The 18,812-nt window shown below is 43.9% G+C and overlaps 1 protein-coding gene across 1 annotated transcript; it reads right to left on the bottom strand.

Moving 5' to 3' along the window:
- Positions 1 to 18: 18 nt before the first annotated feature.
- On the bottom strand, positions 19 to 18,590 carry LOC311107403 (EGF-containing fibulin-like extracellular matrix protein 2). Its single transcript, XM_084149892.1, has 11 exons — positions 18,360 to 18,590; positions 5,859 to 6,101; positions 5,443 to 5,491; positions 5,101 to 5,313; positions 4,506 to 4,628; positions 3,914 to 4,030; positions 3,581 to 3,700; positions 3,275 to 3,394; positions 2,933 to 3,059; positions 1,841 to 2,036; positions 19 to 820 (listed from the first exon to the last, which is right to left on the bottom strand). The coding sequence occupies exons 2-11, from the start codon at positions 5,946 to 5,948 to the stop codon at positions 659 to 661; spliced, it is 1,317 nt and encodes a 438-aa protein (XP_084006018.1). The 5' UTR covers positions 5,949 to 6,101; positions 18,360 to 18,590; the 3' UTR covers positions 19 to 658.
- Between the last annotated feature and the right edge of the window lie 222 nt (positions 18,591 to 18,812).

Here is an 18,812-nt window from a genome sequence, read left to right on the forward strand (position 1 = left end):
ATATGCACAAAAAGCTATGGTTAACACATTATTAAAATGTATATAGTTTTATTTTGTATCAGCTTCCTGGTCAAAAAGTACAACAAAATCTGTAATGTTACAAAACTACAAATGGTGAGTGAGTGAGTGAGAGCTTCAACACTAGGACTAGGTATGATTCAGGAGAGGGATGGATGCGGGAGCGACAGGGCAGATGAAGAGGTTTGATATGAGTGGTTATTGAGTCGTGTCCTTGGATGATAAGGAAAACTGTCATAAAGGAATGTGAATAGCATGAAAACATAGGAGTGAGAATGAGTCTGTTCAAAACAAGGGAATGACAGAGTCAGGATGAGAATGATTATGATACAATGATAACATAATGTTTTTTGCATCTCTCTATATCTTCAATTGGAGGGTGTTTATAAAACATATCAGGGGTTGGTACCAAAGGTTACTAGGGTAATTCTCCCTATTTGGCTCGAAGGACCATGAAAAATGGGCAATGTGGAGCGGTTGAGAATGATACTCTAGGAGGCAGGGAGCAAACATGTACAGTATGTCAATACTACTTCTGTGTGTCCTATTTCTCCTCTCTTGTGTCTATACTGTGTGTGTGTGTGTGTGTGTGTGTGTGTGTGTCCCCCTTTGTCTCTGTCTCTGACTCTCTCTCCTCCCTCTAGAAGGCATAAGGCCCTACGTAGATGGACAGTCGCAGGGCCGAACTGGTCTGGTAGCTCAGGAGGGGGTTGACTGACACCATCTCCAGGTCCAATGTGTACTCCAGGGGTCCCGTCACGGCCCGGGCTAAAACCAGCATGGCGCTGATGTTGTTGATTTGCTGAGGGAGACACAGAGATGATAGAGAGGTTAGTCAGAGTCAGTCACACTGCATAAGGCAGAAAAAGTGGGGGTTCATTTTACAAATTTCTCCTAGTCTAAAAAGTCAAGAAACTTATCTAAGTATTGTTATGATGCAAGGTCTCAAAACTGCAATATAATATGTTTCTAGACCTCCACTGTCATCATAAATTCACTAGTCTATCGTCATACACTACCAGTCAAAAGTTTGGACACACCTACTCATTCAGGGGTTTTTCTTTATTTTTACTATTTTCTACATTGTAGAATAATAGTGAAGACATCAAAACTATGAAATAACACATATGGAATCATGTATTAACCAAAAAAGTGTTAAACAAATACAAATATATTTTATATTTGGTATTCTTCAAATAACCAGCATGGCTACCACAGCATTCTACAAGGATACGCCATCCCATCTGGTTTGGGCTTAGTGGGACTATCATTTGTTTTTCAACAGGACAATGACCCCACACACCTCCAGACTGTGTATGGGCTATTTTACCAAGAAGGAGAGTGATGGAGTGCTGCATCAGATGACCTGGCCTCCACAATCTCCCGACCTCAACCCAAATAAGATGGTTTGGGATGAATTGGACGGCAGAGTGAAGGAAAAGCAGCCAACAAGTGCACAGTATATGTAGGAACTCCTTCAAGACTGTTGGAAAAGCATTCCAGGTGAAGCTGGTTGAGAGAATGCCAAGAGTGTGCCAAGCTGTCATCAAGGCAAAGGGTGGCTATTTGAAGAATCTCAAATATAAAATATATTTTGATTTGTTTAACACTTTTTTGGTTACTACATGATTCCATATGTGTTATTTCATAGTTTTGATGTCTTCACTATTATTCTACAATGTAGAAAATAGTGAAAATAAAGAAAAACCCTTGAATGAGTAGGTGTCCAAACTTTTGACTGGTACTGTATATTCACAAGGTGGATGGGAGGGTGACCCAGGCTGGTGCTATGCAAGGGTTGTTACACTATAGCTGTGCTCACTCTGATGTAGAAGTCTCTATTGTCGTCTCCAGAGCGGATACGGAAGGTGTTGTATGCTCCGGGGTAGACGCTGGTGGCCTGGATCTGGAAGATGTCTGAGGGGACGGAGCGCTCCGACGTGATGCTCATGTAGCGGTGGACGATAGAGAAGGGTAGGTCTCGACAGGCTGGCTTGGTCACAGGACAAACACAACGACTAGACACACAGGAGAGAAAAGTAGCAGGTTTTAGTCCTCTGGAGAGAGACTGTATATGAGTTGTGTCATAGTGGAAGTCACTTCCTGAAAATTGACCTCATTAACTCATTTGACCTCTTGACTTAATGATTAACTTTTGATTCTGTTTCATTTAAATTAAAACGGAATATTTGATCATAAATTTTTATATTTAGTGATGAATATGTCCTCTTCTGTGCTCATGCCTCTAGATAAAATGTTCAAAAGAGTAGTTAATAACTCAACCACTAGAGGGGTATATTGCAATACAGAAGGAGCATGGTGAACTATCCTCAAACCAAGACGAATTACATACAACTGTATTTGAACAGTGGCCATTTCCCCAAGTATTTTTCTGAAACTTTTTTCATACAGCCAAAACAAGCTGAGGGAAACAAACCACTGTCTACACATGTTATCAATTTAACACTTGTTTCACTCTTCTAACAGCATTCTAATTGTACTGGAACACGTTCACTATTCTAACAGCATTCTAATTGTACTGGAACACGTTCAACTGAAAAGGGCACAGAATTGGAGAGAGATATGGAAAAAGTAATTGGAGCAATCTCAGAAATAATGTGAGCTGTGAGAGAGGCTGATGATATGGGCAGAGGTTGATAATGGGAAAAATATGTTGAGTCCCTGTGTGTGTGTGTGTGTGTGTGTGTGTGTGTGTGTGTGTGTGTGTGTGTGTGTGTGTGTGTGTGTGTGTGTGTGTGTGTGTGTGTGTGTGTGTGTGTGTGTGTGTGTGTGTGTGTGTGTGTGTGTGAGTGTGTGTGTGTGTGTGTGTGTGTGTGTGTGTGTGTGTGCGTGTGCGCGCGCGCGCGTGTGTATATATGTGTGTGTGCATGTGTTTTAATAAATGTTCACTCACTTGTCAGTTACTTGGACGTAAGGGTCCTGGCAGCGGTTGGTGTCCACACACTGATAGGCACCGTGGATATTCACACAGTTTTGTCCTTCAGTACACTGGTGCTCTCCAGTCTCACACTCATTTATATCTGGGGAGGAGAGGGATAGAGAAAAGGTTTGGAAAGGGAAGGTTAGAATACAATAGGACAGAATCAAAATGAATAGAATCAAAGAGAATACTTCATTGTCCACTAACGAGGACAACGAAAGAACACACAGGTACAATTAGCTGACATTGAAGTGAAGGATGGGTAAAAGGTGTTCAAAAACAATGAGAAGGAGAACAGATGGAGAGGGTGCTTACCCTGGCATAGTCGTGTGCCCAGCAGCTGGTAGCCTTCTGGGCACTGACAGGAGAACTTCCCGGGTTCATTGACACATTGGAACTGGCACAGGTAACTGGAGTAGCTGCACTCATCTATGTCTGCAGAACACAGGAGGGAGAGAGAGGGGAACGACGTTTAAGATCGTAGCACAGCTGTTTTAACCAAGAAACAGACAGAGAGCTTTTAAAAATGCAAGAAATAAAGAGATGGGGGTTTTTTTTCAGATCGTATCACTGCTATTTTAATGGCATTATAGAGACAGACAGACAAACAGATCCTCTCACCATTGCAGGTGAAGCCGTCAGGCCCCAGCTCGTAGCCCTGGTCACAGCGACAGAGGAAGGTACCGTAGGTGTTATAACACCTCTGCTGACAGGGGGCGCCCATGTCACACTCATTCACATCTGGAAGGCGAGGGAGAAGTCTATCAGTATATATATTTTCTAACATCAGTCTGGACAGTGTGGGACTCTGTGTGCTTTTGGCTGGTTGTGGCTATTCGTTTTACCATGACTCTATGTGTATACTGTATGCGGTATTGCCTGCGTGTGTGCGTGCGTGCGTGCATGCGTGACTGCGTGCGTGCGCATGTGTGTGTGTGTCTGACCATGCCTTACCAATACAGGAGCGGTTGTTGCCGGCCAGCTGGAAGCCTGGTTCACACTGACAGGAGAAGGAGCCGGGGACGTTGACACAGCGATGCTGACAGTACCTGTACCTGCACTCGTCAATGTCTAACAACACAGATGGAAGGAGAGCATTCAGAAACAGTTCCAGAGAGAAAGAGGAGATTCCTTTGACCAACCAGGTTGTTATGGTAAAGGAGAATTTGATCCAAAGCACTTTCCTGGTTAAATAGAGGTCAAATAACATGCTACAATGACTAAGCTGAACCACAACAATGCAGTGAGACCGCAAACAGTGAGTTGGTGTGACTCAGGCTGGTGGGTAGGCTGGTTAGAGGGAGTCCTATGGGGAGTACTATACACGCTTAGAAAAAAAGGTGCTATCTAGAACCTAAAAGGGTTCTTCGGCTGTCCCCATAGGAGAACCCTTTGAAGAACCCTTTTTGGTTCCAGGTAGAATCCTTTCCCCAGAGAGTTCTACATGGAACCCAAAATAGTTCTACCTGGAACCAAAAAGGGTTATCCTATGGAGACAGCCAAATAACCCTTTTAGAACCATTTTTAAGAGTGTAGGATGACTTACCAATGCACTCGGTGCCAACCTTGCGGTAACCATCAGGACACTGGCAGGTGAAGGCTCCAGGTGTGTTGATGCACTGCTGGCTGGGCTGGCAGTCGTGTTCATCTCTCTCACACTCATTCACGTCTGTGTGATATGCCAATAAAACATGGTAAGTTAATACAGTTAATGCACCAACAGCTGAGAATTCCCCACATTGTTGAATCATTATTCCTGTCTCATGCATTCCCCATCAACAACACCTACCACCCCGACCCCCAGGACAACAGGACAAGCAGCTCTCTCACCACTCTCGGTCCCATAAAACTAAGCGCAGCTGTCCTCATGTGAAATCTCCACATTCCAGTACCAGCTATCCACCCCCCACAGACAAATACTCACACCCAACCACACAGACTCCACACAACCCCCCAACACACACACCTGTTACAGCCACCTATCCCACAATAGTCTGCAATCATCCAGACTATATGGTCATTGCCCAATAACAAACATGCACGCAGACACGCACACATGCACACACGCACGCACGCACACGCACACGCACACACACACACAATTATCCCTCCCCCTGTCTCACCCTCCAGCCGGTACTCACCCACACAGCTGTCTCCCTGGGGTTCGTAGCCCAGAGGACAGGGGTTGAAGGGCTCTCTGGCAGTGCTCTCCAGGTTGGTCCCAGGCTGGCTGGGGGGGTCCGGGGCTGGGATGACTGAGGCAGAGCGGGGGAGGCACAGGTAGCCCCCGTAGTGGTTGAAGCACTTCATCTCACCCTTACAGGCCTCCGGAATGGTCTCACATTCATTTATGTCTGACGGGAGAGAGGGAGAGACAGTGAGAGCGTGAAGGAAAAGGACTGAAAGACAAGAGTGGTTTCAAGTTGTAATGCTCTCACTCAGGGCATGGACATGGGGACATGAGGATAAACGAAAGCCTTTACCTTTGCAGTGCTGAGTCTGAGAGTCCCATTGATACCCATCTGTGCATTCCTACAGATAGCAGGAGAGAGAGAGAGAGAGTCTCATGTACTGTATCATCCAAATCACCTTTCATGTAAAGCTATTATGTGCACTTTAAATCACGGCTGTCCACTGTCACACCAACAGGATGAGAGGGGAGAGGAAATTATGTTACATAGTCATGAGCACAGAGAACAGGGGAAAGTAAAAGGGGGAGACTTCAGAGGACAGCGAAGGTCAACAGAGAAGAGAAGAGCAGCTGCAGTAGAAAAAGGGGTCAAATCATCAGTCTGGTGCATGGTGGGAGGGGGACGAAAAGATGGAAAGGGAGGAGACAGGGATTTGGAGAGTGAGAGAAGGAGGGTCCTGGTTTGCGTGCCAAAATACCCATCCTTACCGTGTAGGTGTCACTTTCTGTAGGTGGCTGTGAAATAGCACTGCGGAGGAACACAGAGACACACAGGATCGACACACACACGCCCCGCATGCTCACGTACTGACTGGCAGATAGGACAGGATCACACACGTTAACACACAACACACACTGGCACAGCCGGCGGGTCAGACAGGTAGCGGCGCCTCAGGTCAGGATGAGAGAAGCCGACGACTTGTTGTGGTGCTTAGAGCAGCTCAATGGTATCTGTAGAGAGAGAAAAGAGAGAGAGAGAGAGAGAGAGAGAGAGAGAGAGAGAGAGAGAGAGAGAGAGAGAGAGAGAGAGAGAGAGAGAGAGAGAGAGAGAGAGAGAGAGAGAGAGAGAATTAGATACTCAGGAGATTCATTAACCTGGTTTGAGAAGACTTCAGAAAGAGATAGACTCAACAACCTAAGTTGTAAATCACCCACTTCATAAACTTCTAATAACACTGTGCTGTGTGTTGCCAGGCTCAGAGCAGAAGTCAAGTCACACAAGTCACATGTGACTCAGACGTCAGTCATTATTTGCTAATCGAACATCTTTCCCCCTGAATCCCCACCAGTATGATGGAGAGGAAGTCCGTCTCACCCTGCTGGTGAAAGGTAAATGTAAGGATGTACTCCATCCATCAGCTACAAATATAGAAAAGTCAACAGCGCGGAAATGCTTTCATTATAGCTCTCCACAGACAGCCATCTATTTCCCCAGACAGGCCCACTGTAACTGGGACTAGGAATGCACACACACATACGCTGCACGCACGCATACCCACACACAAACGGAAACGCACATACACACACACAAGCCCGCTGGGACTTCACATTGAAAACCTGTGGAGGCTGAACCTACAGTATACCAGAGTGGGCCACTAAACACAGTAAACCTGTAAGAGCTTCTAAATCTCAGGGTATTATCTGTCAATTTCAATACATCACTTTCCGTTTTCCCTGACGCCGCAGGCTCTGACACTGGTTTCTGCTTTGTTCACCCATCTACATCACTGTTTTTAGTACCACATTGTTGTCTTTCTCTGAGTCTGGCATCATTCATCATCATGGCTAGTGTGTTATTCACTGAAGTACTGCATGTGGAGGTGGAAGTACAACTGTTTAAGTAGATCATGTACCTAGACAAATAAATCCTCTATTCCAGCTCCCCATTTCTGAGTAACCGTTGTTTGTACAAAACCGCCAGAAGAGGCTCCAGACAGAATAGATGAAGAGGAACGTTATAATCATTGCTTTCTTTATGCGTACACACACAAAACCGTATGGTCAGACTGAGTGCTGCAACACTCAACCACTTGTCGCACCCCATGCATGCGAATGCACGCACGCACACACACACACACGCACGCACGCACACGCTCACACACCCACACATTTTAAATACTTTATTGAATCCACCAATCAAATTACATCACGAAGGACTCAACCATTTCAAGGGTAATTGACACAAGGACACTCACGGGAACAAAAAGCGCTTTCTCCTCCACACAGCTATGCTGCCCATAACCGCCGAAACAGAGAAGTACCTAGCCACATCTACTGTACACACACACACACACAAACCTCAAAGGTCATGTTGGGTATTATGTTAATTAACAAACAAGAAGCCAAAGAGTGACGTGCTTACCACACATAAATACTGTCTCACATCACACTCCAAATGTAGCCTTACCTTCGCTCAGAAGCACCAAAACCAACAGCAAATGTTCCACAAAGTTCCCAGGACAAGTACCCACGCAGTACACACAATGCACCTATCACACAACTTCACAATCTTTCATACACTCACAAAAGTCTTATAGTGGGCCTTGCATCATATCATCTTCAATAGGTCTGCATCATATTCAGGAAGATTTACACACACTTTCCCCTTGGACAATTATATACAGCCACGATATGCGGACACGTCAGAATCCTTGTTGGCACTGTGGTACTCTTATAGCCGGGGAGGGGGGGTGGGGTGGGGTGGGGGGTGGGGGGGTGGTTCTGACCTAAAACCACCAAAAAACAAACTGTCCGCCAGTTGAGAGTCCACTCACTTAGTCACCCAGGACTGTGGGCAGCAGAGAGAAGTGGGTAGGTACTGCCCCGCCACCTCTGAACAGTGAGCACCAAGTGGTGTTTGGACCTCTGGAATGCCCGTGGCAAGGATGTGGGCTGCAGTTCCCAGTAGGGATACCCTGCCATCAGTGTTTCCCAGAGTATCAGGTTCTGGGAAAGCCCCCCATGGTTCATGTAGAACCACAGCTGCTGCCAACCCTACAGCCTCTGGTCTCTGACTGGGAGGATGGTTCATCACTCTGACAGTCCTCCAAAGGTCAACCACTGGTCTGTTCATTGTTTGTGGTTATGGTTACGACAAGCGTTGGTGAAGAAATATATGATTTCATTGAAATGGAGTTATAGTTGTATTACTAAAGGAAAATGGGAAGCATGACTAACTTGTTATTTGACAGAAGTGTAGCACCATGTAGTTTACATTTTTTCACAGAAATATATATATACAGTGGGGGGAAAAAGTATTTAGTCAGCCACCAATTGTGCAAGTTCTCCCACTTAAAAAGATGAGAGAGGCCTGTAATTTTCATCATAGGTACATGTCAACTATGACAGACAAATTGAGATTTTTTTTCTCCAGAAAATCCCATTGTAGGATTTTTTATGAATTTATTTGCAAATTATGGTGGAAAATAAGTATTTGGTCAATAACAAAAGTTTCTCAATACTTTGTAATATACCCTTTGTTGGCAATGACACAGGTCAAACGTTTTCTGTAAAAGTCTTCACAAGGTTTTCACACACTGTTGCTGGTATTTTGGCCCATTCCTCCATGCAGATCTCCTCTAGAGCAGTGATGTTTTGGGGCTGTCGCTGGGCAAGACGGACTTTCAACTCCCTCCAAAGATTTTCTATGGGGTTGAGATCTGGAGACTGGCTAGGCCACTCCAGGACCTTGAAATGCTTCTTACGAAGCCACTCCTTCGTTGCCCGGGCGGTGTGTTTGGGATCATTGTCATGCTGAAAGACCCAGCCACGTTTCATCTTCAATGCCCTTGCTGATGGAAGGAGGTTTTCACTCAAAATCTCACGATACATGGCCCCATTCATTCTTTCCTTTACACGGATCAGTCGTCCTGGTCCCTTTGCAGAAAAACAGCCCCAAAGCATGATGTTTCCACCCCCATGCTTCACAGTAGGTATGGTGTTCTTTGGATGCAACTCAGCATTCTTTGTCCTCCAAACACGACGAGTTGAGTTTTTACCAAAAAGTTATATTTTGGTTTCATCTGACCATATGACATTCTCCCAATCCTCTTCTGGATCATCCAAATGCACTCTAGCAAACTTCAGACGGGCCTGGACATGTACTGGCTTAACCCTCCCGTTGTCCTAGGGTCAAAATGACCCACCACTGTGTTTGACCAACTTTATTTAATTTTTACATTTTTGGGATCATTTGTGAGAAGGAGGCAGTGATACTTTCTTTAAAGGGGGACACGTCTGGCACTACAGGATTTGAGTCCCTGGCGGCGTAGTGTGTTACTGATGGTAGGCTTTGTTACTTTGGTCCCAGCTCTCTGCAGGTCATTCACTAGGTCCGCCCGTGTGGTTCTGGGATTTTTGCTCACCGTTCTTGTGATCATTTTGACCCCACGGGGTGAGATCTTGCGTGGAGCCCCAGATCGAGGGAGATTATCAGTGGTCTTGTATGTCTTCCATTTCCTATTAATTGCTCCCACAGTTGATTTCTTCAAACCAAGCTGCTTCCCTACTGCAGATTCAGTCTTCCCAGCCTGCTGCAGGTCTACAATTTTGTTTCTGGTGTCCTTTGACAGCTCTTTGGTCTTGTCCATAGTGGAGTTTGGAGTGTGACTGTTTGAGGTTGTGGACAGGTGTCTTTTATACTGATAACAAGTTCAAACAGGTGCCATTAATACAGGTAACGAGTGGAGGACAGAGGAGCCTCTTAAAGAAGAAGTTACAGGTCTGTGAGAGCCAGAAATCTTGCTTGTTTGTAGGTGACCAAATACTCATTTTCCACCATAATTTGCAAATAAATTCATAAAAAATCCTACAATGTGATTTTCTGGATTTTTTTTCTCAATTTGTCTGTCATAGTTGACGTGTACCTATGATGAAAATTACAAGCCTCTCTCATCTTTTTAAGTGGGAGAACTTGCACAATTGGTGGCTGACTAAATACTTTTTTCCCCACTGTATATATATATATATATATATATATATACAGTGAGGGAAAAAAGTACATGTATATAAACACACTACCAGTCAAAAGTTTGGACACACCTACTCATTCAAGTGTTTTTCTTTATTTTTTACAATTTGTTACATTGTAGAATAATAGTGAAGACATCAAAACTATGAAATAACACATATGGAATCATGTAGTAAACAAAAAAGTGCTAAACAAATCAAAATATATTTTATATTTGAGATTCTTCAAATAGCCACCTTTTGCCTTGATGACAGCTTTGCACACTCTTGGCATTCTCTCAACCAGCTTCATGAGGTAGTCACCTGGAATGCCTTTGAATTAACAGGTGTGCCTTCTTAAAAGTTAATTTGTGGAATTTCTTTCCTTCTTAATGCGTTTGAGCCAATCAGTTGTGTTGTGACAAGGTGTGGGGGGGGGGGGGGGGTATACAGAAGATAGCCCTATTTGGTGAAAGACCAAGTCCATATTATAGCAAGAACAGCTCAAATAAGCAAAGAGAAACAACAGTCCATAATTACTTTAAGAAATGAAGGTCAGTTAATACTGAACATTTCAAAAACGTTGAAAGTTTCTTAATGTGCAGTCGCAAAAACCATCAAGCGAAATGATGAAACTGGCTCTCATGAGGACAGCCACAGGAATGGAAGACCCAGAGTTACCTCTGCAGTTCATTAGAGTTACCCGCCTCAGAAATTGCAGCCCAAATAAATGCTTCACAGAGTTCAAGTAACAGACACATCTCAACATCAACTGTTCAAAGGAGACTGTGTGAATCAGGTCTGCAAAGAAACCACTACTAAAGGACACCAATAAGAAGACACTTGCTTGGGCCAAGAAACACAAGCAATGGCCATTAGACCGGTGGAAATGTCCTTTGGTCTGGAGTCCGAATTTGAGATTTGAGATTTTTGGTTCTGACCGCCGTAGCTTTGTAAGACGCGGTGTGGGTGAACGGATGATCTCCGCATGTGTATTTCCCACCGTAAAGCATGGAGGAGAAGGTGTAGTCCCCTGTAGCTCAGTTGGTAGAGCATGGCGCTTGCAATGCCAGGGTTGTGGGTTCGTTTCCCACGGGGGGGCAGTATGAAAATGTATGCACTCACTAACTGTAAGTTGCTCTGGATAAGAGTGTCTACTAAATGACTAAAATGTGTTATGGTGTGGGGATGCTTTGCTGGTGACACTGTCTGTGATTTATTTAGAATTCAAGGCACACTTAACCAGCATGGCTACCACAGCATTGTGCGGCGATACTCCATCCCATCTGGTTTGGGCTTAGTGGGACTATGATTTGTTTTTCAACAGGACAATGACCCAACACACCTCCAGGCCGTGTAAGGGATATTTTACCAAGAAGGAGAGTGATGTAGTGCTGCATCAGATGACCTGGCCTCCACAATCCCCCAACCTCAACCCAATTGAGATGGTTTGGAAAGAGTCGGACCACAGAGTGAAGGAAAAGCAGCCAACAAGTGCTCAGCATATGTGGGAACTCCTTCAAGATTGTTCGAAAAGCATTCCAGGTGAAGCTGGTTGAGAGAATGCCAAGAGTGTACAAAGCTGTCATCAAGGCAAAGGGTGGCTACCTTGAAGAATCTCAAATATAAAATATATTTTGATTTGTTTAACACTTTTTTGGTTACTACATGATTCCATATGTGTTATTTCATAGTCATTATTCTACAAAGTAGAAAATGGTAAAAAATTAAGAAATACCAGTGAATGAGTAGGTGTGTCCAAACTTTTGACTGGTACTGTATATATATATATATACACAGTTGAAGTCGGAAGTTTACATACACCTTAGCCAAATACATTTAAACTCAGTTTTTCACAATTCCTGACATTTAATCCTAGTAAAAATTCCCTGTCTTAGGTCAGTTAGTTTCACCACTTTATTTTAAGAATGTGAAATGTCAGAATAATAGTAGAGAGAATGATTTATTTCAGCTTTTATTTCTTTCATCACATTCCCAGTGGGTCAGAAGTTTACATACACTCAATTAGTATTTGGTAGCATTGCCTTTAAATTGTTTAACTTGGGTCAGATGTTTAGGGTAGCCTTCCACAAGCTTCCCACAATACGTTGGGTGAATTTTGGCCCATTCCTCCTGACAGAGCTGGTGTAACTGAGTCAGGTTTGTAGGCCTCCTTGCTCGCACACGCTTTTTCAGTTCTGCCCACACATTTTCTGTAGGATTGAGGTCAGGGCTTTGTGATGGCCACTCCAATACCTTGACTTTGTTGTCCTTAAGCCATTTTGCCACAACTTTGGAAGTATGCTTGGGGTGATTGTCCATTTGGAAGACCCATTTGCGACCAAGCTTTAACTTCCTGACTGATGTCTTGAGATGTTGCTTCAATATATCCACATAATTTTCCTTCCTCATGATGCCATCTATTTTGTGAAGTGCACCAGTCCCTCCTGCAGCAAAGCACCCCTACAGCATGATGCTGCCTTCCCCGTGCTTCACGGTTGGGATGGTGTTCTTCGGCTTGCAAGAATCCCCCTTTTTCCTCCAAACATAACGGTGGTCATTATGGCCAAACAGTTCTATTTTTGTTTCATCAGACCAGAGGACATTTCTCCAAAACTTCGATCTTTGTCCCCATGTGCAGTTGCAAACCGTAGTCGGGCTTTTTTATGGTGGTTTTGGAGCAGTGGCTTCTTCCTTGCTGAGTGGCCTTTCAGGTTATGTCGATATAGGACTTGTTTTACTGTGGATGTAGATACTTTTGTACCTGATTCCTCCAGAATCTTCACAAGGTCCTTTGCTGTTGTTCTGGGATTGATTTGCACTTTTTGCACCAAAGTACGTTCATCTCTAGGAGACAGAACGCGTCTCCTTCCTAAGCAGTATGACGGCTGCGTGGTCCCATGGTTTTTATGCTTGCGTACTATTGTTTGTACAGATGAACGTGGTACCTTCAGGCGTTTGGAAATTGCTCCCAATGATGAACCAGACTTGTGGAGGTCTACAATTTTTTCTCTGAGGTCTTGGCTGATTTCTTTTGATTTTCCCATGATGTCAAGCAAAGAGGCACTGAGTTTGAAGGTAGCCCTTGAAATATATCCACAGGTACACCTCCAATTGACTCAAGCTGTTTAAAGGCACCGTCAACTTAGTGTATGTAAACTTCTGACCCACTGGAATTGTGATACAGTGAATTATTATATATATATATATATATATATATATATATATAATTATATAAGTTAAATAATCTGTCTGTTAACAATTGTTGGAAAAATTACTTGTGTCATGCACAAAGTAAATGTCCTAACCGACTTGCCAAAAGTATAGTTTGTTAACAATACATTTGTGGAGTGGTTGAAAAACGAGTTTTAATGACTCCAACCTAAGTGTATGTAAACTTCCGACTTCAACTGTATATATATATATATATATATATATATATATATATATATATATATATATATATATATATATATATATATATGGCCTTGTCTTTACTTGGATTGAACAGGGAATTCAGCGACTCTTGGGGGACAATGTGATGTCTTTAATAGGCCCAGGTTACTGGCATCAGTAGTATGTTAACTCGTGCAACAGGAGGCACCACTCTCCCTGAATCCACACCGTCAGCTGAATGACTAAGCAAAATATCCGCAGGGTCATGAAGAAATGACCTCATGGGGACTAGGCAAAACACACAGCGAGACCACACACACAGTTATACACACATACAACTACATCTACACACACACACACCAGTGGGAGAGCCAACCAGAGATGGTCCTGTCTTGAGATGTGCATACTGTACATCGCCAGCTTTGTTCCGTTCTGCTCAGTAGTGCATGGATCTGCTCTCTCTAACATGGTGGCCCGGTGGGCTCAAGCTGTGCTCTGTTCCCCTCACTGCACTGAACCTGCCACCCAGAGGCCAGAACTTCTTACATGAGAGTGGGGAGTTTGGTCCTCTGGGGTGCAACTCTCTGACCCTCCTTGGCACGCCTCTGTACTTTCCCCTGAATCACTCGTCAGACCAGCCTTATCTAGGCCTATGAACGGATCATTCTTTCTGTCAAATGTTAGTTATTAAGAGTACATAAACGCAGTGATAAAATGGGGCCCTGCTCTGCACAGAAGTGGTATCTATGTAAGGGAATAGGAAGGCAATGTCCTGCACTGTGATGGTGTGTGTGTGTGTGTGTGTGTGTGTGTGTGTGTGTGTGTGTGTGTGTGTGTGTGTGTGTGTGTGTGTGTATATGTATGTATGTATGTATGTATGTACAGTGGGGAAAAAAAGTATTTAGTCAGCCACCAATTGTGCAAGTTCTCCCACTTAAAAAGATGAGAGAGGCCTGTAATTTTCATCATAGGTACACGTCAACTATGACAGACAGAATGAGAAAAAAGAATCCAGAAAATCACATTGTAGGATTTTTAATGAATTTATTTGCAAATTATGGTGGAAAATAAGTATTTGGTCAATAACAAAAGTTTCTCAATACTTTGGTATATACCCTTTGTTGGCAATGACACAGGTCAAACGTTTTCTGTAAGTCTTCACAAGGTTTTCACACACTGTTGCTGGTATTTTGGCCCATTCCTCCATGCAGATCTCCTCTAGAGCAGTGATGTTTTGGGGCTGTCGCTGGGCAACACGGACTTTCAACTCCCTCCAAAGATTTTCTATGGGGTTGAGATCTGGAGACTGGCTAGGCCACTCCAGGACCTTTAAATGCTTCTTACGAAGCCACTCCTTCGTTGCCCGGGCGGTGTGTTTGGGATCATTGTCATGCTGAAAGACCCAGCCACGTTTCATCTTCAATGCCCTTGTTGATGGAAGGAGGTTTTCACTCAAAATCTCACAATACATGGCCCCATTCATTCTTTCCTTTACACGGATCAGTCGTCCTGGTCCCTTTGCAGAAAAACAGCCCCAAAGCATGATGTTTCCACCCCCATGCTTCACAGTAGGTATGGTGTTCTTTGGATGCAACTCAGCATTCTTTGTCCTCCAAACACGACGAGTTGAGTTTTTACCAAAAAGTTATATTTTGGTTTCATCTGACCATATAACATTCTCCCAATCCTCTTCTGGATCATCCAAATGCACTCTAGCAAACTTCAGACGGGCCTGGACATGTACTGGCTTAAGCAGGGGGACACGTCTGGCACTGCAGGATTTGAGTCCCTGGCGGCGTAATGTGTTACTGATGGTAGGCTTTGTTACTTTGGTCCCAGCTCTCTGCAGGTCATTCACTAGGTCCCCCCGTGTGGTTCTGGGATTTTTGCTCACCGTTCTTGTGATCATTTTGACCCCACGGGGTGAGATCTTGCATGGAGCCCCAGATCGAGGGAGATTATCAGTGGTCTTGTATGTCTTCCATTTCCTAATAATTGCTCCCACAGTTGATTTCTTCAAACCAAGCTGCTTACCTATTGCAGATTCAGTCTTCCCAGCCTGGTGCAGGTCTACAATTTTGTTTCTGGTGTCCTTTGACAGCTCTTTGGTCTTGGCCATAGTGGAGTTTGGAGTGTGACTGTTTGAGGTTGTGGACAGGTGTCTTTTATACTGATAACAAGTTCAAACAGGTGCCATTAATACAGGTAACGAGTGGAGGACAGAGGAGCCTCTTAAAGAAGAAGTTACAGGTCTGTGAGAGCCAGAAATCTTGCTTGTTTGTAGGTGACCAAATACTTATTTTCCACCATAATTTGCAAATAAATTCATAAAAAATCCTACAATGTGATTTTCTGGATTTTTTTTTCTCAATTTGTCTGTCATAGTTGACGTGTACCTATGATGAAAATTACAGGCCTCTCTCATCTTTTTAAGTGGGAGAACTTGCACAATTGGTGGCTGACTAAATACTTTTTTTCCCCACTGTATGTACAGTTGAAGTCGGAAGTTTACATACACTTAGGTTGGAGTCATTAAAACTCGTTTTTCAACCATTCCACAAATTTCTTGTTAACAAACTATAGTTTTGGCAAGTCAGTTAGTACATCTACTTTGTGCATGAGACACGTAATCTTTCCAACAATTGTTTACAGACAGATTATTTCACTTATATTTCACTGTATCACAATTCCAGTGGGTCAGAAGTTTACATACACTAAGTTGACTGTGCCTTTAAACAGCTTGGAAAATTCCAGAAAATGATGTCATGGCTTTAGAAGCTTCTGATAGGCTAATTGACATCATTTGAGTCAATTGGAAGTGTACCTGTGAATGTATTTCAAGGCCTACCTTCAAACTCAGTGTCTCTTTGCTTGACATCATGGGAAAATCAAAATAAATCAGCCAAGACCTCAGAAAACATTGTAGACCTCTACAAGTATGGTTCATCCTGAAGGTACCATGTTCACCTGTACAAACAATAGTACGCAAGCATAAACACCATGGGACCACGCAGCCGTCATACCGCTTAGGAAGGAGACGCGTTCTGTCTCCTAGAGATGAACGTACTTTGGTGCGAAAAGTGCAAATCAATCCCAGAACAACAGCAAAGGACCTTGTGAAGATGCTGGAGGAAACGGGTACAAAAGTATCTATATCCACAGTAAAACGAGTCCTATATCGATATAACCTGAAAGGCCACTCAGCAAGGAAGAAGCCACTGCTCCAAAACCGCCATAAAAAAGACAGACTACGGTTTGCAACTGCACATGGGGACAAAGATCGTACTTTTTGGAGAAATGTCCTCTGGTCTGATGAAACAAAAATAGAACTGTTTGGCCATAATGACCATCGTTATGTTTGGAGGAAAAAGGGGGTCGCTTGCAATCCGAAGAACACCATCCCAACTGTGAAGCACGGGGGTGGCAGCATCATGCTGTGGGGGTGCATTGCTGCAGGAGGGACTGGTGCACTTCACAAAATAGATGGCATCATGAGGAAGGAAAATTATGTGGATATATTGAAGCAACATCTCAAGACATCAGTCAGGAAGGTAAAGCTTGGTCGCAAATGGGTCTCCAAACGGACAATGACCCCAAGCATACTTCCAAAGTTGTGGCAAAATGGCTTAAGGACAACAAAGTCAAGGTATTGGAGTGGCCATCACAAAGCCCTGACCTCAATCCTATAGAAAATGTGTGGGCAGAACTGAAAAAGCGTGTGCGAGCAAGGAGGCCTACAAACCTGACTATATTACACCAGCTCTGTCAGGAGGAATGGGCCAAAATTCACCCAACTTATTGTGGGAAGCTTGTGGAAGGCTACCCGAAACGTTTGACCCAAGTTAAACAATTTAAAGGCAATGCTACCAAATACTAATTGAGTGTATGTAAACTTCTGACCCACTGGGAATGTGATGAAAGAAATAAAAGCTGAAATAAATAATTCTCTCTACTATTATTCTGACATTTCACATTCTTAAAATAAAGTGGTGATCCTAACTGACCTAAAACAGGGAATTTTTACTAGGATTAAATGTCAGGAATTGTGAAAAACTGAGTTTAAATGTATTTGGCTAAGGTGTATGTCAACTTCTGACTTCAACTGTATGTATGTGTGTGTGTGTCTGTCTGTGTGTGTGTGTGTGTGTGTGTGTGTGTGTGTGTGTGTGTGTGTGTGTGTGTGTGTGTGTGTGTGTGTGTGTGTGTGTGTGTGTTTGTGTGTGTGTGTGTGTATAGGAGTGAGGGTGTATACAGTGTGTGTTTAGTGCCATTGGGTGGCACCTGTCTCTCTAGTTTGATGTGGTTGTCTGGTTGTCCCTTGGTTTGGCCATATGGTAAGGTAGGGCTGTTTGCTCCTCCTCCCACTTAAGCAAGTCTTTCCGAATAACAAATCCTGAACTTAGGGTTTCATCTTAGCTGACCATGTGTCTAGCAGGCTTTTTCATGCAAAAGGTTTGCAGGAGATATTAATAGACTTTGTGATTGTGACATTAAATAGTTGTGAAATAGTAGTTGGATCTGTATGAGAATTTTGCAATACATTTCCATTTACAAATACACATACTATCTTACACATGCTCTCTGTCCCTCCCTCCCACTCCCTCTCTAACACACATAGCACACACACAAGCGCAGGGTCTTGCCACCTCAGCTCTTGTAAGGATTCAACTGTAGCTGTGGAGGTTGAGAGGAGAGCAATGGTTTAACTGTGACGTGTCCACCCCCTCCAGGAGCAAACACACACACTTTGTGACACACATACACACACACTTGGTTACTCACTCGCAAACACTCTCATAGACACACACACACACCCCTCTCTCTTTCAAACCCACACACAGTCATTGTAAAACATGGTGCACTCACAGACAAGTCTTCTTTCTTTGTGTGAAATCCTCTTCTTCCTATTATCTTCAGGTCCCTAGTTTGTGTCCTTGTTGACCTGTGCCCGATGTGCTGTTCTAGTCCCCTGGCGGTGGTAGTCCCTGGTGTGTTGTGAGTGTGGAGAGCTAAAGTGGTCCCTCTGTCTGTCCTGCTCCTGCATCTATGGCCCTGAGAAAGTGAGTGGGGAGATCGACAGCTGGAGCAGCTGAATGCGTGCAGGGGAGGGAGAGAAAAAGAGAGAGGGAGAGAGAAGGACAGCCCATTCCTACCCCCGCTCTGGCCCCCTGCACTGCCATCCTCCACCCTCCCACTGACCCCCCTCCCTGACCCCTCTGGATGCAAATTCCTGGTCTGACGCCCAAATTCCAAAATTCCAAATCTGTCCAAATCACAGGCGGAACAACAACTTGCATAGATTCACACACATACTCCCAC

Source organism: Coregonus lavaretus (assembly GCF_964263955.1).
Source record: "Coregonus lavaretus genome assembly, chromosome: 32".
In the NCBI taxonomy this organism is placed as follows: domain Eukaryota; kingdom Metazoa; phylum Chordata; class Actinopteri; order Salmoniformes; family Salmonidae; genus Coregonus; species Coregonus lavaretus.

What these genes read in the sequence shown, in the direction of transcription:
- LOC311107403 (XM_084149892.1), bottom strand. Translation starts at nt 5,948, where the DNA reads ATGCGGGGCGTGTGTGTGTCGATCCTGTGTGTCTCTGTGTTCCTCCGC. An exon ending in CCAGGGAGACAGCTGTGTGG is followed by an intron (nt 4,629 to 5,100) that starts GTGAGTACCGGC and finishes CATATCACACAG; the next exon opens with ACGTGAATGAGTGTGAGAGA. An exon ending in TACGTCCAAGTAACTGACAA is followed by an intron (nt 2,037 to 2,932) that starts GTGAGTGAACAT and finishes CTGTGTGTCTAG; the next exon opens with TCGTTGTGTTTGTCCTGTGA.